The 22,446-nt window shown below is 46.7% G+C and overlaps 1 protein-coding gene across 2 annotated transcripts in view; it reads right to left on the bottom strand.

The window, feature by feature from the left end:
* NMT1 (N-myristoyltransferase 1) overlaps positions 1-19,304 on the bottom strand; it is a 38,132-nt gene extending 18,828 nt beyond the window's left edge. For both annotated transcript variants that reach the window (XM_084863509.1, XM_084863510.1), the window contains exons 1-2: positions 19,139-19,304; positions 1,152-1,260 (exon numbers count right to left, since the gene is read on the bottom strand). In XM_084863509.1, coding sequence (XP_084719635.1) covers positions 1,152-1,260; positions 19,139-19,269 — 240 coding nt within the window. In that variant the 5' untranslated portion in view covers positions 19,270-19,304. The remainder of the gene's footprint in view (positions 1-1,151; positions 1,261-19,138) is intronic.
* Positions 19,305-22,446: the final 3,142 nt, after the last annotated feature.

Raw genomic sequence — 22,446 nt, forward strand, 5'->3', positions numbered from 1 at the left:
ATTATGGGTTATGAACTTCCCCCATCTATTCTAAAGAGGATAGGACTAGCTCTGGCCGGTGTGGCTCAGTTGGTTGAGTATCATCCTGCACAACAAAAGGTCACTGGTTCAATTCCTGGTCAAGGCACATACCCAGGTTGCGGGTTCCATCCCTGGTTGGAGTGTGTATGGGAGGCAACCAACCAGTTAAGCTCTCACATCAATGTTTCTCTCTCTCCCTCTCTCTTCCTCTTTCTCTAAAGATAAATTTTACAAATATATTTAAAGAGGATAGTACTAACATGAAATAATAGTGTTGTTTTTTTTTTAAAATGTTGTTTTATTTATAAACAAAACAATCCTTGCTAATACCTCCAGGTCCAGTCTTAGGTTGAAAACTCTAGGCCAGTGGTTCTAGCCAGTGGAACTGGGAAACTGACTGTGTGACTCATGATTTTCATTACAATGACTATGCATTAACCATTTGTATGCCATTAGCGGCGGACCTTTGAAAATTACACTCAGAATATCGTAGCAGTTAGTAACTGGTTAAGAGAAAGCTTGCAATACATAAAGGTCTGCCTTAAAAAGAATAGGCCTGAGTGGAGACTTAGATGGAAAAGGCTGAGAACCGCTGCTCTAGGTAACGGGCTGGCACCTTGTACGGCACTGCATGTATGTGCCTGTGCATCCTCAGAGGACACCATGCTTGGGAGTCAGTGTCTAACCTGCTGTGTCTTTTTTTTAATATATTTTATTGATTTTTCACAGAGAGGAAGAGAGATAGAGAGTTAGAAACATCGATGAGAGAGAATCATCGATCAGCTGCCTCTTGGGCACCCCCAGTCTTGCACACCCCCTACTGGGGGTGCGCCAGCAACCAAGGTACATGCCCTTGACTGGAATTGAACCTGGGACCTTTAAGTCCCCAGGCTGACGCTTTATCCACTGAGCCAAACCGGTTCTGGCTAACCTGCTGTGTCTTAAGGTATGAGAGTAGATTCATCTCCTAGGTCTAGGGTGGCAGAGGGCAGCAGAGGGACCCAAGCCCTCCATCTTTAAGTAGTGCCAGTGGAGACTGTCAGTCTAAATCGTTTCTACACATTTACCCCGAACCCTTCTCGTCTGAAAAATCAACTCTCAGTAGCAAGAAAACAGAGCCTCCTTGTTACCTTCACATGCTGATCCTGGGCTGAGTCTGTCTCGCTGCCTTTCTCTTTCTTCTTTTTTTGTTTCTTTTTCTTCTTTTTGGCTCCAGTGTCATTGGCTGGACTCAAACCACTGTAAAAACAAGTAAATACCAATGCAGGGTTTAAAAAAAAATCATCTGTTTTGGGCTACACTGACAAAGAGCTTTCTGTGGAGCCAGGCCTTTCTTAATCAAGCCTTTGGCTTCCGAGCAGACTAGAGAATCACCCAGGTTCCCAGAAGAGGCATTTGGAGGACACCAGAACACACAGCTCTCCTCCCACTGCCATCAGCTCCGGGGAGGGAGTGCTGTGCAAGGAATGTCCTACTTGTTTGAAAGGGCCGTTTCTATTCTTGTTTTTATTTTCTATGATTTTCTTCTTCAGACTGTCAGGTTGCTGGCACCAAAGGCAAATGTTAACAGGGCATTCATAACCACCAAGAGCCCTAAATTTAAAAGGATGACACCCAAATAATAGTCTTTGTGGAAACCCTTCCTCACCCCACTCCTATCCTCCCAGGCATTAGCTTTAACGCGTTTCCCTGGCTGAATCTAAAGCACAAGGCAATGCTGGAAATGAAGGAAGCAACAAAGAAAAAGGTAATTTAACATTGCTGTGTCCAAAATAGTGACACAATCTTGAAAAATGCCTAAATCAGGCCTGCAGGATTGAGGACAACTGTCAGCTGATTAAGGCGGTGAAATCATCAGTCAACATCCAGTAGTAGGGACCTTGGGAAAAGTGAAGCATCAGCCATTCCTGCAGAGATTACCTGAAGCCTGAGGGTGAGCATGAACGTGGTAATACTCATGTCCTTTTCCTTCTTTGTGACACACCCGAGGAATGCAGCAAAAGCAAGTTTCTTAGCCACATTTGGGTTTTCTACCATCTCTTATGACTTTCTGCACTCTCTCTCAATATCTTCAGTGAGACACAAATCACATATTATACCGTTTCTTTGGCATTTTCAATTCATTTGCTCTGAAACGTTTCTCCCAATTCTTGTTGATCTTAGGAAATAGTTTTGATTCTGGGTTTTCTTCATTTTATTGATGAATTTTAAGGTTCACCTTGCAGCTTGCATTCGCAATTACTGTTTGGTGTCTGCCATGTCTAAACTGATGTTGGCATTGCTGGCCTGGGAGTAATGTCTAGCATCTCTCTGCCATCCTCCTTGGAATTCTTCCATTAAAAAGTCAAAATTAAGGCGAAACCGGTTTGGCTCAGTGGTAGAGCGTCAATCTGCTGACTGAAGGGTTCCGGGTTCGATTCCGGTCGGGGGTATATACATTGGTTGCGGGCACATCCCCAGTAGGAGGCAGCTGGTTGATGTTTCTCTCTCATCAATGTTTCTAGCTCTCTATCTCTCTCCCTTCCTCTCTGTAAAAAAATCAATAAAATATATTAAAATAAATAAATAAAATTAAAAAAAAAGTCAAAATTAATCATCCACTGGTTTCCTATGCTGTGGGATCAAACCTCTCCCTTGGGCCCCCCCTTGGATGTTCAGGGCCCAAACCACTTTTATTTCTTGGATGGAAGGGGAGGTGGAGGCTGGAACTAGGAGGCCCAGGGACCAGAGGGTGAGAGCCCAGCAATTTGCAGCAGAGGCAAGGGAAAGTTTGGCTGCAGGATCCAGGGATGGGAGTGAGGAGAAAGAAGGGCTGAAGAAGAGTCCAAAAGAAAGACATGGAACATGGGAGCTCTCTCAAGGAGTGGTTGCCACCTGGCCCCAATCACAAAGCTGCCTGCCCAGAGCTTCACTGGAACTCTAGGTGAAGCTCTCATGGCTCAGACACTCCCACCACAGACCACCCTACTCTTGCCTAGACTGTGGCTGCAACTTCAGCTAGTCCTCCCTCTCGGCTATCCACAGGCGCGGGCACACCCAGGCCAGGCCTACCCCTGCCCTGACCGTGGCCTGCGCATCATCTGCTTTCCCCTCAGTCACCAGCACGTCCACGCTCACAGGCGGCCTGAGTGTGGAAAGGCTTCAAGCACAAGTATGCCCTGGAAGCCCACCAGCGGGTCCCTCACTCTGGCAAGACCCCAAGGTGGCAGCAGCCTGCAGCGGCTTTCAGAGGCAATCCCTGATCTGGGAGGCCAGGATCCCCTAGTTCCCTTACAGGCCTTTCTGTGGAAGAGAGGCGGCAAGGCTTCTGTGTCGGGGGGAAAGGAAAGGAAATCGGCATTTAAGGAAAACAAAGCTCCGTGTTAGGAAACGAGAAGAAGTGAGGGGGGCAGAGATGGTCCTTTGGAAGAAGGCTGGAATCAGAACTCATTTTCTTTTCTTTTTAAAAAAAAATATATATTTTATTGATTTTTTTAGAGGAAGAGAGAGGGATAGAGAGTTAGAAACATCGATGAGAAATGTTTCATCAATCAGCTGCCTCTTGCACACACCCCACTGGGGATGTGCCCGCAACCAAGGTACATGCCCTTGACTGGAATCGAACCTGGGACCTTTCAGTCCGCAGGCCGACGCTCTATCCACTGAGCCAAACCCGTTTCAGCCCAGAACTCATTTTCTGAGGTTTCTGCTCCCACTTCCAAGTCCTACTTGAGATTTCTTCACGTCAAATGTTTCACCTAACTGGCTTTTCTTTCTGGATTATTCTCTCCCTTCGAGCATTCTGGTAGGTATCTGTTAGGTCAGAGGAATTCCAGAAGCTGATGTATGCAACCGAGGGTGACACAAATAACAGACTAGTGCACCAGACAGATGGCGACACAAATGCTGGTCCCTCCCTGAAACCCGTGACAGACCAGTGCTCCAGGCAAATGGTGCTCAGATTTTGGCTCCATTCCTAGAACCCCTGCCCGGGGCTTGCGGAATTCCGCCCGCCCTCACTGAACACCTGTATGAAAAGGGACTCGGCTCCCACCCAGAGTGACTGTTCCGGCCCTCCCCTCAGGACCCGTGAGCCTTGCCGGGAGGGTAAGATTAAAAGCTCTTCCTTTTGACTGGCCTGGACTCTCTCTTTGTTCCCTGAGCTGCGAACCTCACATTTGGTGCCGAAATCTGGGAGGGTGCGAACACTCCCTCTGACCATTCACGGTCCGGGGTCCCCCTCCTCTCTCTCTAGGATCCTCCGGTTTCTCCCCGGGCTCGGCAGCATCAGCGGTAAGTCCCGGCCTGTGAAGGCTGTCCGGCGTCTCTGTCCATAAATCGCGACATGTGTCAGAGAACGCCTTCCAGGCACCGCCCTCTGGAGCCCTCCAGGAGGGTCCGGACCTCGGGAGGCAGTGGAGACGTCCCTGCTGTCCCTCCGGCCGTAGCCTTGTCTGAACAACTGGGATGCTGGTCCTTTGGCCTCGGCTACTGGCCTCAGGTATCGAGCATGGGTAATCAAAACTCTAAAAACCTCTAGGGTACCTGCTTACCAATCTGGCTAAGCTAGGCCTGTCCCAGGATCTGCGCCCTACACGCCTCCTTTACTTCTGTAATGTGGCATGGCTTCAGTCTGTATTGGACAACAGGTCAAAATGGCCCGAGAACGGGACTTTCGATTTTAACATCCTTACTGACCTCAGTAATTTCTGCTGGCAAATCAGGAAGTGGCCTGAGGTCCCATATGTCCAGGCTCTTTTCTACCTGCGCTCCCGTCCCTCCCTCTGCTCCTCCTGTTCCACAGCCCAGGTTCTCCTCGCTTATAAGAAACCTCCTCTACTTACCGACACCCTCCACTTTCCGCCTTATCTGAACCCCCCGAAAATCTTCCCTCCCCTCGGACTCGTCCGCCTTCCTGTCCAGGCCCTCCCCCCACAGCTCCTTCCACCCCACCGTCCACTCCCTCCCTTCCCTGTCCTCCTCCACCAACTGTCTCTTTTAGAGTCTCCCAGCTAGCCACCCACTGATCTCGCAGGCGGCCCAGATATTCGGGAAAGGTCCAAGATCTGGTGGTCACGACCTTTAAGGTGCTCAATGCCCGTGAGGAGCAGGCAGAGCGGGAGCGGGAAGCCAGCCGTTGACAGAAGGTAAACCTGCAAACCCGAGCCTTGGCTGTGGCCCTGTGGCCCACGGCAGCCGTGCATGGTCCCGAGGGGCCGAGGGGCTGTGCGTGGTGGGGTGCAACGAGAGGACTGACGCCACCTGGAGGGTGCTTCAAGTGCAGAAATGAAGGCAAGGCAGTGCCCTCAGCCCTGGGCTCCAACCAAGCCCCGCCCGGCGTGTGGTCCAAGCGGCCCCTGGAAAAGTGACGGGCCCTCTGCGTCTCAGCGTGGAGGGGCCGCCCTTCCAGGTCATGACCCGCCGCTGGCCATGCTGGGATCGGCCGAAGACTGAAGGTGCCTGGACTTGACGCCCCCATCACCCTCCCCAAGCCCAGGGTAACGCTCAAGGTAGTGGGTGAGCTGGTCTCCTTCTCGGTCCTGCCCTCCTTTCCAAGGCCCCTTTTCCCTTCCACGATCTCAGACACGGGTACTGACGGCAAATCCACCTGCCCACAGGCCACCAGGCCCTTCCTTCCCTGTCTCCTGACAACAGCCCTATAACCACCCGTTCCCAGTCATGCCTTCGCGCCTGTGCCCTTTAGAATGGATATCCTCACCAGACTGGGGGCCACTCTGCAGCTCACTCGGAGCCCTTCAGCCTCCCTGCCTCTTCCCCACTCCACCCTTCCCCAAGAACAACTTTCTCGACTGTGCAGGCTTATCAGAAACTGAGATCAGCCAAAACCGGTTTGGCTCAGTGGATAGAGCGTAGGCCTGCGGACTGAAAGGTCCCCGGTTTGATTCCGGTCAAGGGCATGTACCTTGGTTGTGGGCACATCCCCAGTAGAGGGTGTGCAAGAGGCAGCTGATTGATGACTCTCTCTCATCAATGTTTCTTTCTTTCTTTCTTTTCTTTCTTTCTTTCTTTCTTAAATATATTTTTATTGATTTTGTACAGAGAGGAAGGGAGAGAGAGAGAGAGAGAGCTAGAAACATCAACGAGAGAGAGTCATCGATCAGCTGCCTCTTGCACGCCCCCTACCAGGGATATGCCTGCAACCAAGGTACATGCCCTTGACTGGAATCGAACCCGGGACCTCTCAGTCCCCAAGCCGACGCTCTATCCATTCAGCCAAACTGGTTTCAGCTCATCAATGTTTCTGACTCTCTATCCCTCTCTCTTCTAAATATTTTAAAATAGCATACAATACTGAAACACTGATTGCTAGACATGTTTAGAAATACTTAATGGAAGGTCTGAGACATGGTTACACATTTTGAAGGACATAGAAGGAAGGTTTGAGGCTAATTGGAAAGTGTGAACTTTTGTGAAGGTTTGTGTATGTGATGCGAAGGAAAAGAGAAATGTTGAAAGAAAAGTTCTAAATTAACTGTTGATAAGAATTGTAAAAGGGCCATTTTACTATGAGCAAGAAAGTGAGGCTTCAGTCTCCAAGCCTGGCAGGACAAGGTTGCTGGATATTTCTAAAGCTAACCAGAATATGTCTAACCTCTTATCCAACAATCCAGGTCCCTGGCTTCCACTACTCCTTTCCTTCCCTTCCCTACCTGCAAGGAAACTGCTGAGGTGGCATCCGAGACCCTTATAACACACACAATCCCAAGGTCCAGTCTCCCCCGCCATACAATCAGACAACGGCCCAGTGTTTATATCAAGGGTCGTTCAGCAGGTTAGCCCCTCTCTTGGCATCTCCTGGAAACTGCACGTGCCCTACCGCCCACAACCATCGGGTAAGGGTGAGAGGGCCAACGGCCTCCTTGAAGACCTTCTAACTGACCTCTCTAGAAATTCGCAGCTCCTTCCCTGACCAGAATCCGGGCCACACCAAGGAGCCCACCTTCTTAAGCCCTTTGGAACTCCTGTATGGGAAACCCTTCTTGCTCAACCATCGTCTCCCTACTGCCCCTCCTCTCCTGGCTACTGATCTTCCACACCTGTCTCTGCTCAGGCAGCTGCTCCGGCCAGAACCAGCCGACCAAGGCTCCCGAGGACCAGCCCTCCAGCCGGGGACTCAGTCCTCCTTAAGAATCTACATCCCAAGGCCTTGGAGCCCAGGTGGACGGGACCTCACAGTCATCCTCACACTGCAGCCAAACAACTTGGCGATCCGTCGTGGCACCACCTCTCCAGACTCGAGGACCCGGAGCAGCATGACTTCTATAAATGTGAGGTGCTGGGCCCCACTGAGGTCCGCCTTAGCCGCCCTCCCCCTCCTCCTTCTCCTCCCGGCCCTGGGCAACCTACACCCACCCGCTTATGTGTGGAGGTTCAAGGTCCATGAAACAGTCGGCCAGGACAGCACAAAACACTGCCGGGTGCTGGTGGGATCTCAGGACTGCCCTCTGGTCGGCTGCCAGGCGGAGATCCTGATTGCTGTTGACCTCCAGACAGTGTCCAACTGGGGCCGGCCATATGTCTGTTTTGCTTATGACCAGCAGGACCCAGACAGATGTAATCAAGATGTCAACACCTATGGGGGTTGCTGCTGGTCAGACTGTGTCATCCATGATGCTTATAATGAGGTCAGTTTTGGTCCCTTTTTCTGGAAGAATGAGACCTTCAACATCAGGGTCCGGGACCAGCGATGGGTGGCCGGCGTTATGGGAAAACTATATGCAAGTGGTCGGAGCTCGACCCCTTCAGGGACCATCTACATCTCCCGGGAATATGTCTTGGCCCAGAAGGCCCAAATCCAGGTCTCCGACACAGGCCGCGCGACCCTGGCCAAGCTGAGTGAAGCGCTACCTGCAAGACACGCCCGGGACAACTCTCTTTTCGGCTGGTTCCAGAGCCCCTGAGCCACCCGGATCCACCCATGGCAGGGCCCCTAGTTCTCATCTGTGTCTTTTTTCTCCTAGCCCCCTGCCTCCTCAAATTCATCCATCCCGGGTCACCGAGATGTCACGGGTGACTGTAAACCAGCTCCTGCTCCATCCCTACGCTGGGCTGCCCTGGGATCTGCCTCTGCCTGACCCTGGCCTTCACCCCTCCCCTCCTCGCCCCTGGGCAGCAGGAAGCAGCCAGGACGATTTCGGCGCCCCCTATCACAAAAGGCCGGGATGTTAGGTCAGAGGAATTCCAGAGCTGATGCATGCAACCGATGGTGACACAAATAACAGACTAGTGCACCAGACAGATGGCGACACAAATGCTGGTCCCTCCCTGAAACCCGTGACAGACCAGTGCTCCAGGCACATGGTGGTGCAGACATTGGCTCCATTCCTAGAACCCCTGCCCTCACTCATGGTCCTCCGCCTTCACTGAACACCTGTATAAAAAAGTGACTTGGCTCACGCCCAGCAAGACTCCCGGTCCTAATGGCCCTCCCCTCAGGACGGTGCTCCTTCCCCGGGAGTGCAGGATTAAACTTCCTTTTGGCTGGCCTGGACTCTGCCTCTGTTCCCTGCGCCGAAAACCTCACAGTATCTCTCCTCGTCCTCAGAGATGGGGTCTGTTAGATGAAAAACTCTATTAAAGGTGCTGGCCCCACTCTGGGAATCCCCACCCCGGGTCTGTCCCCACCTGAGGGAAGCTCATCCAAGGATTCTGCCTTTCAGTTGGTGCAAGTGAAGCACCTGGCAAGGAAACACATGTGGAACCAAGCCATTGTTGGCACTTCTTTATCTTAGAGACCTAGCGGGGGTCACAGGAAAAACCGCAGGTGGGGATCTCCCCTGCCTCAGGCTCACTCCGCACACAGGGTGCAAAAGTATTAAGCTTAATGAATTTAATATTCCCCCAAAACTTGTATGAATTAGTAATTGCAATGTTTTTTTCTTTTTCTTGTTTCAAATTGAAACATGTTCCCTGGACTTCACATCTTTTGAATAAAGATGTATTCTTGGGCCACAGCATTTGGAAATACATAAGGTTAGGGACTTTTTTTTTTTTTTTTAAAGAGTAAATTAGTTGCAATTAGATTTGAAATCAAGGCATAGCATCTTTAATTTTTTTCTGCAATGAGTCAATAATTCAGAAGTCTTTCTAACCCATTTAGATATGCTAGTCCTACTTTAGAACAAGAAACTGCTGAAGGAATAAGCAAGGAGGTAAGTAGAACTGAACACGTCTGCAAGCCAGGAGCGGTACTGGGCGACTCAAATACGTCTTTTAACAAAAGATTGTTTCTTTGAACACCTGGTTCCAAAGATGATTATTAATGGGAACTGGGTGTTATTTTACTTCACCACATAACCTCTCCTAAGTAGCAGCCTGAGATTCCGGGTTCAGCTCAGTCCCTCTAGCTCGGTGGCCTTAAGCATATTACTCAATGTTTCTGCACCTAGTTTTCTCAGTAGGGGGTGTGCAAGAGGCAGCTGAATTATATATATAAAATTCAGAAAGCCTTCATGGTCTTAAAATGCCTTGGGATCATTATGAATATCAATTATAATATTATACTGTGTAGGGAGAAGGCAATCTGTAACCACATGCTGCCATTTCCTGTTGTAGAATGTCTTCTTCCGAATCCTGGTAGGAGCACTCAAACCCAGACTTCACACCCTTACCCAGGACTAAAGTTACCTCCAGTCTTTACTGGCTCTCCTTGTTTCACCTTTCTGCATCATTTGAAAGTCTTACCGCCGTGGGACCCGCCGCTGAGACAGTGGCTTTCCGCGCGTTCCTCCATGCCTGAAAGCCTCCAGTGACAGCAGCTTCTTATGCTGGAAGGATCAAGCCAACTTTTCCCTAGGCCAGTGGTCGGCAAACTGCGGCTCTCTAATGAGTTTGCCGACCACTGGGATAGGGGCTTAATCACAAGGAACAACAGCCTGTAATTATTGGAATCGAGAGTCTAGGTCAGTGGTCGGCAAACACATTAGTCAACAGAGCAGCAAACCACGGCTCACAAGCCACACGTGGCTCTGGCTCTCGAGCAGCAGTTTGCCAACCACTGCCCTAGGCTACTGACACTCAGAGCCCTTCCGTTCATCCACCCTTACCGCCCCCAGCTCTGGAATAACTGCTGCCACCTGATGCAAAGGCTAGGAAATCAGGAAGAGCCAGTGAAGGCTGGAGGTTACTTTATTCCAAATGTAAGGTCGTGAAGCTACAAGCAAGTGTACCCTCCCACGTATTACATTAATGAGATAAAGAAGGCATATCATGGGAGAAAGACTGATAACGTTCAGAGGAGGAATAAGATGAACTCCATAAAACCAGATGCTCAGCAAAACCCCAAGGCCATAGCAATGAACAGGAAGCATAAAGTCATTTATGCCCTGAAGATAATTTTTTCTTCTAATAACTCAATTTTGTTACCACACAGAGGTCCATTTGCAGCCTATGACAACTCTGTGGTTTTCTTATTCCAGAGACAGTCTCACTCCAGTCTCAGGATTATATGCAGCATTAGAAGGTTTAAAAACTGGTTGGTATTAGGAGACAAACCATCATTCCATTGTTGATACAATTTACAAATCCTTATTCATCCAGTGGTCGGCAAACCGCGGCTCTCGAGCCACATGTGGCTCATGAGCCGCCGTTTCCCCGCTCTGTTGACTATTGAGTTTGCCGACCACTGTCACAGCATATGGAATGAATTCTCTGGTCTCAGTATATGAATTACCTTAAGAGTAATTTTTTAACATAATTCAATGGAAAAAAGAATCAAAAGGTGAAGATGAATCACTGTTATGTAGTAACCAATTGGATACTTACTAAATTCAACTTCACATAAGGAAGAGAGAAGTTACTTCCTCCAACTTCAGACATCTTCACCCGTGTGCAAATCACTAAAACACTCCCTTTCTGCTTTGATTGCTCTTCAGTGGAGACACTTCTATGAAGCATCTCCTCAACAACTCCATTTTTGTGGAAGATCTTGGGCTGAACTCTTGTTCTGTTTTATGCATTGATACTAGAGCTGGCCAACACCAAGACCCAAACTAAAATCATGTCCTTGTATCGGCTTGACTGTGTACATGCAGCTACTGAGCAACAATCCTGTTTCAACTTGTACACCAAGCCTACGGAGACAGCTGAAGAACAAAGCGAAGTTTTCTTAAAAGCCATTTTTACTGAGCTCCCAGGCACTGAGCCATATCCATGAGGACAGGTTATGAGCTCTCCATGCTCTCACAGCCAACATCCCAAACAGACTCAGAGAAGGGACTTCCAAGGAGCCCACTACGTTAGCTTTTAAGGTGATTGCAGTTATTCACAAGAAACCAAGCTCAGAGACTTTGAAAGTAGGTCTTCAAGAAACATTAGGAAGCCAGGATCATCTCACAGAAGAATGGCCTCGGTTTGGATTTGGGGATAACCAAACCAGAGGACCCCAGAGAGGCCAGGCTAGCCCTTCTCTGAGAATTGGGCATCATGTTTAAAGGAACCTGAAGTTCATAGGGACTGGGTAGGTGTCCCAGGGCATGCTGGGATTCAACAAATTAACACAGAAATCTCTCAGAGTTCTGGTCACCTTAACATACTCCGAAGAGATCCACCAGACCTTGGAATACAAAAAAATCAAAAGCTAACTTTGGTTCATTTGGTTCCAAAATAATGAGCAGAGAATTAGTGAAATTTGACATTTTTTTTTGGGGGGGGGCGGGCATGTTGGGGAGTGATGTGTGCCTGCAGGGGAAAGGGATGTGAGAGTTCACAGAATAATTTTGAAATTTACATTCTACAGTAAAGTTGTCAACGAACAACCTAGCAAACATGGGACAAATTAGCAGAATGACAGACCCAGAAGCCAAAATATTCTAAATTCAAACATGTAAGAAATCCTGCGGATGCTGTGGTAGAAGGTTAGGGCTGGGGGAGGAGATGGAAAGTGAACCTCAGTACTTATTTCTAGAAAGAGAATGCAGTGCCAGGGTTTAGGAGTGGGTGGGAGGGAAGGGCAAGCTGACAGATGAACAACAGGAGCAGCAAACTTCCAGACAAGATGAGTAGGAAGCATCTTAACGGACCTCCTCTCAGTCCCACTGGGTGACAAAGCCCACTCCCAGGGGCGTGGCTGAGGGACAGGAAGCTGTTACTGCGGAGGAATCTCAGGGCTCTCTAGCTTAACTTGTTACAGAGAGGACACCAGGACCCAAGATGTGAGGCAAACTGGTCATCAACTGACCAGTTAGTACCAAGAGGACGGCCACCAGCCTCTAAAGACCTGGCCCGTTCCGCCCCCTACACTAGTCTTACTCCCTGGGAGAATTTACCTGGGAATCTCCAAAGCCAAAAGAACACCGGCTGTTTCATCACATCTCCTCTGCCTACTGTATGTCCCCGTGATGCCTGATTTAAGAGTCTGATCTCCCAAACAATTTAATACTTTATGTATAATCATGTGCTGCTTCCTGGCTTCCCAATGACATTTAAAAAGTTCCTAAGTGTTGTGACCACATCTTATACAGCTGTTCTAGCTGTGCTGAGCACACAGCTGAAAACTCAACGGATATATGCTTGACTGATGCTTTCCAGGCATAACAGACTAAAATACAACTCTGAAAAGCGAGAGCTTAAAAGAGGGTCAGAAAACATCATTAGGAATGTTTCCAGAGGACAGCTATATTAATATTCTATGAGAGCAGTGGACATGCTGTGCTCATTAGAGCGACTGGTTAAGATTTTAAATGATCAACTTTATTTGTTGCTTCTATCTCCTTAGGACCTATCCTATTCCTGTAAGAGTTAAAACAAAAAAATCTCCACTTTAACTACATCAAATGGTTCCAATGTCTTAAACACAGACTACGGGTTTAGTTTTAATTATGAGATCAACAGGAAAAAAAGAGTCCAGAAAATAAAATCCACAATTTCAGTCATCCCCCCCCAAAAAAAACTTGGAAATTAATTCTTTGGGCTAAAATTCAAAATTTCCAGAGAAACTTACTAGATAAATCCTAGCCTCTAATATCCTCTTGACTCTACTTTTAGACACCAGGAAATCCTTCTGCAGATCCATTTACTCCTGAGGCATGATAGTTCAGCAATCCTCTGAGGTCTCAGCAGGCTCAGGGAGAGGGAACAAAGTGGCGTTTACAGGAGTGCCCGAGTAGAAACCACAGCGCATGAATCGGGAATCGCTGCCTATCCTCTCTACCGCTGTGACTGCAGGATCACGTAAGGCAAACTCCACAAATGTCCACCCATCGGTTATTTATATAAGAAACTGCTGTGTCGCCAAAACCGGTTTGGGTCAGTGGTAGAGCGTCGGTCTTCGGACTGAAAGGTCCCGGGTTCGATTCCAGTCAAGGGCATGTACATTGGTTGCGGGCACATCCCCGGTGGGGGGTGTGCAGGGGGCGACTGGTCGATGTTTCTCTCTCATCGACATTTCTGGCTCTCTATCTCTCTCCCTTCCTCTCTGTAAAAAATCAATAAAATATATTAAAAAATATATAAATTAAAAATAAATAAATAAATAAATCTCCACCTTTGTTTAAAAAAAAAAAAGAAAGAAAAGAAACTGCTGTGAATCCTGCATGACAGAAAAAAAACACAAACACACAAAAAACCACACTCAGGACGCCATCAAGGTAACCTAGGAGGCCTGTGAAAACAGCAGGCTGTGGGAAGGGATTGCAAAAGACTGCTTTTACCGCCACCCTCTGCCCTCTCTGGGATAGCTGGCCAGAGCTGTGAGGAGGAACAAGCAATTCCTGTCATAAAGGAAAACTGTGGGTTTTTTGTTTTTGATTGTTTTTTTTTAAGCTCTAATATACTCAATAGCTTAAAATGGGAGTGAGACAGAATGTAAATTCCAGAACCTCTGGGCTGGTGTGGTGAGCTAGACTGTCACCTGGCAACTCCGAGGTCAAGTCAAATGCTATTCAGAGGCCATTTTCAGTAATTTTCTGAGCAATGACTCAACAATGGCAGCAATTTCACACATTAGAATGACCTCTGAAAAAATTCTGGCCCATAAAGGAGAGTTTACAGGGGCCACCTGTAAGCTACCTGCATCACCAACTGGCTTCCTGGCTAGGGTAAGTCCTTGGTTTACTCAGTGGATCCAAAGACAGGACTTGCCATCGCACTAAGTCAGGATGTAGACGTCAATGCCGTGGGGAAAAGAAATCTGTAAGTTCATACTGGGTCCTGCAGGGTGTCACACAGAGAGGTGAAGATGCAAATCCCAGGCCTCATTACGTAAGCTAAGCCAGTTATAACCGAAGGCTAGCTGAGCTAATCCATGCAGAGGGCTCAGCGAAGTCCAAGTGCCCAGCACGTAGGAATAACAACAAAGTATGACATTTACTGAACACTAACAACAGTGAATCCTCCCCAGCTGCCTCTCAGTCAGTAGCAGTAGAAAAAATTCTGAAGGACTAACCTCAATAAGGAATTTTAGTTTCTTTGTGTGTATGTGCCCGCACTATGTTCTGTGTGCCTAAATGCAACAATTACTAAGCACCCTCCTTGGAAAATCAGAAGAGAGGCTAGCAGGGCGGAGATTTAAAATAAACAGTTAAGGAGGAAAAGCTAAAGAAGCATACTCCCCAAGTCACCAAACCTATGGCCCTAAAACTGATGAACTTCGCAGGGAAAGGGGTAACTGCACACTTGGTAAAGCTGGGAAATTCTGCAGTGAGCCCACCAAACAATGGGGAAAATCAGCAGAACTTGTTTGCCACGAGCAGCAGCCTCCCTGAAACAGGCTCTAGCTTATTTCTCATTTCTTCTGCTTGCCAGTCTCTTCTCTTCAAAGCAGCTCTTGATTAGTTTCTTTTTAACAGCCTCTTAATTGGGAAATAAAATTAGAACGCTTATTTGGTATCAGTGATGAGGCTTCTCTCTTTTCATTTCCGTTTTGATCTAGTTTTGAAAAGCCAAAAGCTGAAGAAAGAGATTAAGAAAAAGAAACTAAAAGATTTCTTCTTTCCAAGAGCTAGATGCAGTTATAAGCCATCCAATAAATATGGAAAGAACAACTCTTTGGAGAATCTGAATAAATTTTTTAAAAAAAGCAAGCAAGGATAGCTTATGGAATTCCTTTAAAAAAAAGACCATTCTGTCAAAACTGGTTTGGCTCAGTGGATAGAGCAGCGGCCTGCGGACTGAAAGGCCCCAGGTTCGATTCTGATCAAGGGCATGTACCTTGGTTGCGGGCACATCCCCAGTAAGGGGGTGTGCAGGAGGCAGCTGGTCGATGTTTCTCTCTCATCGATGTTTCTAGCTCTCTATTCCCTCTCCCTTCCTCTCTGTGAAATATCAATATTTTTTTAAAAAACCATTCTTTTCTGTTAAGTTTGTTCATATGGGATAATAATGCATAATTAGGAAGGAGGAAAGCTTTTCAGAACCCATCTTAACCTGTCCCCCTGGAGTTAGAGAACAGGACTGAAAAGAGACCCTTATTAAAGGCTTACCAGCATCTCAATGGCATAGATGACATTGCAAAACAAATGCCAAACACTCCTAGGAACCAGAGTTTAAAAGTAATTTCCTGTTCCAAAACAGCCAGATAAATATTACCTATTTGGTTCCAAATATTACCAAAATCTGCCATCTGGTAAGGTTTATTCTTTAGTGATACTTCCTGGAAAGCCTTTCATGAAAAACAAGCAAATGAACCATATATGTAGATGAATCATGAACTGCTGGGGGATATGGCATAAAGATGATCTTAGTCTGACCCTCCTCTCAATTGCTGAGGGTAATTAACTCACATCAGGCAAGTAACCAGGTAAAAACACTGCCCTCCTTTTCTCTGAGTGAATTAAAAAAAAAAAGTAGCTGACAGAAAAACTGCAGACAGATACATTTATACATATTATATACACACGATGTGTATGTATGTATGTGCACCTATACATTCATATGTACATGTGAAATTTAGACTCACCAAATGTTTAATTAGGGAAGAAATACACAAGAAAAGTCAAGAACTAAACCTATTCACAAAGGAACATAAGAAACCAGCACAACTGAATTTCCTGTTATTCCAGTGCATGAATGTAGCGCATTTCATTAATATAAAGCGCTGAGCCCATCCTGAAAGAAAGGCCTAAGGGAATAAGGGTTAGTTTGAACTAATTGCATATTATACTTTAAAATATTAACATCAAAGGGAGATATTCCCCTTCAACTTTTATGTCACCTTTGAAAACATTTTAAATAATACAAGTAAAGACAATAACATTTCCAAGAAGCCAAAAAGCAGGGGAACACTTCCTCAGTAAATTGGGGGATCATTGCTTTCCACAGGTATTTCACAAAATCTGTAGTAAGGTTTACAATGGGGCTTATGTGAGGGCAGAAAGTGTGTATGTAAGAAAAATCTGGCATCCTTCCCGAGTGAGCAGAAAAGAAACTCCACTTGTCATTCAATCATCAGCAAATACTCATTAAGGCACATTAAGAGCTAGGCATCTCAAAGACATGAGCCCTCTTCTCAGGCACCTTAGAGTCAGGTGAGGCACGGACTGGACACGTATGCTGCTGAACTAATGTCATGAAAAAAGTTACCAAAAATGTAGTACGTGATAAGGGCAGGCAGGCAAACTGGGAGAAGGAAGATTTGAAGACGATGAGGGAGGGGGAAGACTTCATTCCAAACACTAAGTCACTTAATCCCTACAACTAAAGGTTAAGGAACCTTCCCAAGGCCACAGATTATTAAGGGTCAGAACCAGGTTTTTACACAGGGTTTTTGTTGTTTTAAATGTTTTTGTTTGTTTGTTTGTTTATTTTAGAGAGAGGAAGGGAGAGGGGGAGAGAGAGAAACATTAATCAGTTGCCTCCCTATGCACTCCAACCAGGGACAGAATCCATAACCTGCGCACGTGCCCGAACCCGAGACCCTGAACCTGAGGTCCTGAGTACACAGGACCAGGCTCAACCAAATGAGCCACACTGGCCAGGGCTGACCCCAGGTTTGAACGACTCCAAAGTGCATGCTTTTCCTACCGTGCCACACGGCTTCTTCCCAAAACCGTTTACTCTGACAATGAATGGGAAAACGTTTAGTCTACCTCAGAATCTAAAATGCCAAACTAGCCGGGACCGGTTTGGCTCAGTGGATAGAGCGTCGGCTTGGGGACTGAAGGGTCCCGGGTTCGATTCCGGTCAAGGGCATGTACCTTGGTTGTGGGCATATCACCGGTAGGGGGTGTGCAAGAGGCAGCTGATCGATGACTCTCTCTCATCGATGTTTCTAACTCTCTATCTCTCTCCCTTCCTCTCTGTACAAAATCAATAAAATATAAATTTAAAAAAAATAAAAATAATAAATAATAAAATAAAATGCCAAACTAGACTCTGTTCTCCAGGTTGGGTCCTTTGGTTCTCACCTGCCACCTCCAAACTCATTTGTTATTAAGACCTCTAGGTTCAAGATGCTAATAAACTTAATTTGTTCACCCAGACTATAACTGTAAATGAAACAACCAGCAATAAAAGAAACCCGTTCAAAGTTTTTGAAGGTCACCACTTTGTTATACCTTAATAAACCAGGGCTGTTTTGCAAAATGATTCATAGATTACAGGGAACAAAACCCATTAATGAGCTATAGACACTGGTCAGAGCAACAGTTTAGCAGAAAAAAATAAAATAAAAGCAACTACACAAAGAGCAAGGAAACTACTTTCACTTCTGAAATGACTTTCTAATTCAACAACTCTCATCTCCGAGTGGGATCCTATTCAGAAAGGCCGCACTTTCCCTTCTTTCTGTTTCTCCTATTTCCTCTTTCTCAGCTCTTCCATTCTTAGGAATCCCAAACCTCAAATCCAGGTTTGTATTACATTAGATCTGTCGTGAGTTATAGCAAAAGAACATAGTCTTATGAAACCAAAACCGACAAGCTTCCTTTTCCTCTGCCTTCTTCCCATTTTTAATGTTGGCTGAGAAATAGAAAGATCTTTTAACCTAAGGGTTCATCACAGGTGGATATAAGCCACTTTAATAATCCTACGTTCTCTCGGAAGGCAGCCAGCCGATCGATGTTTCTCTCTCATCAATGTTTTTAACTCTCTATCCCTCTCCTTTCCTCTCTGTAAAAAATCAATAAAATATATATAAAAAAAAGTTTATCCAAAGACATTAACCTTTTACCTTTACCCCCACCAATACCATCAAGACTGCAAATGACAAGATGACTATGAAAAGCAGACCACAGATTCGGCCAAAGTTATACACCCAAAACAGTCTTTCCTGACTTTCCATTAAAATGACATAAATATAAATAGAGATACAGACAGGGAGAGTGAGCACCAGCGCTGGCCACTGTAGCCATGTGACGAGGAATGACAGGGTGTGGCTTCCAAGAGTGAAAACTGATTTGGAAACAGAATTCAACATTCAAACGCCTGATACATTTCTTCTGCCCGAGGAACATACAGTTACCTGTAGGCAAGACCCTACAGCACAGGAGACGCAGTATTAAACCCACTTCCAAACACTGTCCAAGAACATTACCACTCAATTTCCTGAAGCTTGAGGCGACTTCGCAAAGCCAACAGAACCAATATGCCGGAAGACCTAATTATATATTGTTCAGGAAACTTGTGAATTATTTGGAGCAACAGACACCGTAATCACCAAAACATTATTACACAGTAGTCGTGCAGGGTTTATAAGGCGAGTTTGTATTTTGAGATTCTCTGGTAGTGGCATTTTACAACATAATTATGGTGTGTATGGCCTGGTTAACTTCCTCATTGAAGAGAAGTGCAGGGAAGTGTTTTATTATTTATTGCTAATCACGTTGTTCACACAACGCCTCTGTAAGTAACGTTCCCTTTGAACTGTACTGTTACATTGACCTGTGTGGTGCCATCGAAAACCATCATCCTACAGACTCTTATTCCCGGGACGCGTCTGAAGCACACATAGAAGAACTTACATATAATAAAAAGTATTGAATATCCCCGGCCCTTAATATACTAAGCACCCACCCGTGGTAAATGACAAAGACAGCAACCAATCACCAGGCAGAATCTCAATGCCTCAGCCAATAAGAATATGGGGGGTGGGGCTACACTAAGCTCCCGGTGACTTCCCCGCACCCCCGAGACCCAGGTGGTGGGAGACTGGACAGGAATTGGACTCCGAGGATCTCGTTACCCCCGGTTGCAGCTGTTGTCCTCCTCGTTCTCGCAATCGCTGCAGTGCTCATGGCCGTTTCCGTTCCCTTCCATCATCTGCGGCCGCGCAGGGGCCGGCGACTTCACTGCTGTCTCACTCTCGTCCGCCATCTTGAGTTCCAAGAGCCGGCCTCCGCGCCTCGCTACATGGGGTGTTCCTATTGGACGAGGGGAACTGGCACTGTCTTCTGGGTTTTGTAGTTTTTGTGGCGAAGGGAGACGTGAGTGGGCGCGGCTCATTCCCGGGGAAACCCGGAACAAGGTGGACTACAATACCCAGAAACTATGAGGGGAAGCCGTCCTAGGCCTGAGCGAGCACTACTCGGAAACACTGGGCGTTGGGCCTCGCTTTGAAGGCCGTGGCCGCGTGGCATGCTGGGAATTGTAGTTCGGAGTAAGTTAGGGTTTCGGGCGTGGAGGCTCCAAAATCCAAGGTTTGACCTCAGCCTGCCCTTGCTAGTGCCCGGGCGAATGGAGAACCGTTATTGACTGCCGTTGAGGACCGTTACCATTCCCGAGAAAGTAAAGAGGGTCTGAGGCCCGCGTGTATGACCCTCCTTGAATGCATCAAGCCTTCTTAGAGGGGCTTTCCTGCAAGAAGCCAGGCAGGCTCCTGGTCGCCTTCCTTACCCAGAACTCTGGGCGGCCTCTGGTGGTTGGTAGCTCGAGGCCTCAGGAGGGGCCGTTGATGGTGGTGTGCGGAGCACTGATTCTGAGCCAGGAGACTTGACTGCCTGGGTAGGTAGACCTTGCTGCTTCAGGATCTCCAGGTGCCTGTCTCCACCAAGCTCTTCCGCACACAGTGTCCCTTTCTTTTGTTTTATTGTTTCCATCACCATTCATCGCCTCAGTGGCCTCTCCCCACTCAATCCTACAGTCTCCCTTTCATTCTCCGCAGCAACCCTCCACAATTACTCTTTAGTGAGCACTTATATACCGGGCTCTGTGGTAAAGATTTTAAAACTTCTCATTTAGCCGAAACCGGTTTGGCTCAGTGGTAGAGCATCGGTCTGCGGACTGAAGGGTCCCAGGTTCGATTCCGGTTAAGGGCATGTATATCCGTTGTGGGCACATCCCCGGTAGGGGGTGTGCAAGAGGCAGCTGGTCGATGTTTCTCTCTCATCGACGTTTCTAGCTCTCTATCTCTCTTCCTTCCTCTCTGTAAGAAATCAATAAAATATATTAAAAAAAATAAAAAATAAAACTTCTCATTTAATTCCATATATCAATATATATATATATACACACATATATATATATATTATTGACTTCAGAGAGGAAGGCAGAAGTAGAGATAGAAACATCAATGATGAGAGAGAATCATTGATCAGCTGCCTCCTGCACACCCCACACTGGGGATCAAGCCTGCAACACAGGCATGTGCCCTTGACCAGAATCAAACCCGCAACCCTTCAGTCCGCAGGCCGATGCTCTATCCACTGAGCCAAGCCGGCTAGGGCCTCATTTAATTCTTTAACAAGTCTAGAACGTGGGCTCTATTCTTTTTTTTTTTTCATAGAGGAAGAAATGTGGCCTATATTGGTTGGTAAACTACAGTCACATTGCTAGTAAGTGGCAAAATCAGTATATAAATCTTAATTTGTCTGTCTTTAGGCCATCTTTATCACTACAAAAGTCCCATTTTCTGATACATTTACCCAAGGACATCAGTTATTAGAGAGTAACTGCAACATCTCTTTTTAAAAATATATTTTTAGTGATGTCTGAGAGAAAGGGAGAGAGATAGAAACATCAATGAAGAGAGAGAATCATTGATCAGCTCCTTCCTGCACGCCCCCTTCTGGGGATCAAGCCCTCAACCCAGGCCTGTGCTCTGGACCGGAATCGAACCTGGGACCCTTTCATCCCGTAGGTCGAGGCTCTATTCATTGAGCCAAACTGGCTAGGGTGAGAAAGACAACACCAAAGAGTTCCTTGGCCAAAAAGGGGAGTGATCTTTGCCTTTGGGAAACTCTCCACATGGGAACAAACAGTTCCCGTCTGACTCACGGAAACAAAAGAGCTAAATATTGTCAACTCTTCGTTTTTATGTTAGTCACAAGAGCAGAAGTAAATGTTTTCCAAATCAGATAATCTTAATTCATTTATGGAAGGCAATCAAAGACACCTGCTCAGGCTGAGAACTGTCACCTACACACCCATCTCTGCAGGGCCAAGACTGCTGTCCACACACCACCTTACCTGCAGCTGCAGGTGAGTGGAGGAGGTCAGCCAGCATGGCTCAGTGGTTGAGCATTGACCTATGAACCAGGAGGTCACAGTTCAATTCCTTGTCAAGACACGGGTCTTGGGCTCAATGCTTTGTGGGGTATGCTGATCAATGATTCTCATCATTGATGTTTCTCTCTCTCTTCTTCTCTGAAATCAATAAAATATCTATATACATATATATGTATATAATTTATTCATTTAGGCATTTTAAATAGGTTTTTTTTTTTCTTTTTAAAAAACATTGTAAAAATTATATATGTCCACCCTACCCGGTTTGGCTTGATGGATAGAGCGTCAGCCTGCGGATTGAAGGGTCCCAGGTTTGACTCCCGGTCAAGGGCATGTACCTTGGTTGCAGGCACATCCCCAGTAGGGAGTGTGCAAGAGACAGCTAATCGATGTTTCTCTCTTATCGATGTTTCTAACTCTCTATCCCTCTCCCTTCCTCTCTGAAAAATAAATAATAAATAAATAAAATCAATAAAATATATTTTAGAAAAAGATTATATATGTCTCCTTCCCCCCCCCTCCCCGCCCCATCAACCTCCTCCAACCACACCCCCCTCCCAACCCCAGGCCCTTATCCCCCCACTGTCTGCATCCATGGGTTATGCATACAAGGTCTTTGGTTGATTACCTCCTACTCCCCCACCTTCCCTCCAAATAAAAATATCAAAAAATATATTTTAAAGTAAAAGAATGATATGACAGGAGCTTAGAGTGTGAGGAGCATCTTGGAGGTTGAAGCTGGGGAGAGAGTCTGGAGTCAGACCATGAAGGGATGTGGATGCCCTGCTGAGGAGTTTGGGCTTTGTCCTGAAGACTCAGGAGCCACTGAAGATGGTACCCTGGGAAGTCAACTGGACGTTCTAGGGAAGAGAGTTGTTCTCCTCTGAAAAACAGGGCACAGTCATGAAATAAGGGATGGGGAGGTGGTCTGGAGCTCACTCTCAGGAAGGGTACCCTTTCTTGGGCTTTGGGGCCATTATTAAATGACGTCCCTGACATGGAGTTTGCCTCCGCTTGGTGTTGTGGTGTACAAGAGAGTGTGCCAGG

This window comes from Pipistrellus hanaki (assembly GCF_964339955.1).
Source record: "Pipistrellus hanaki genome assembly, chromosome: 16".
In the NCBI taxonomy this organism is placed as follows: domain Eukaryota; kingdom Metazoa; phylum Chordata; class Mammalia; order Chiroptera; family Vespertilionidae; genus Pipistrellus; species Pipistrellus hanaki.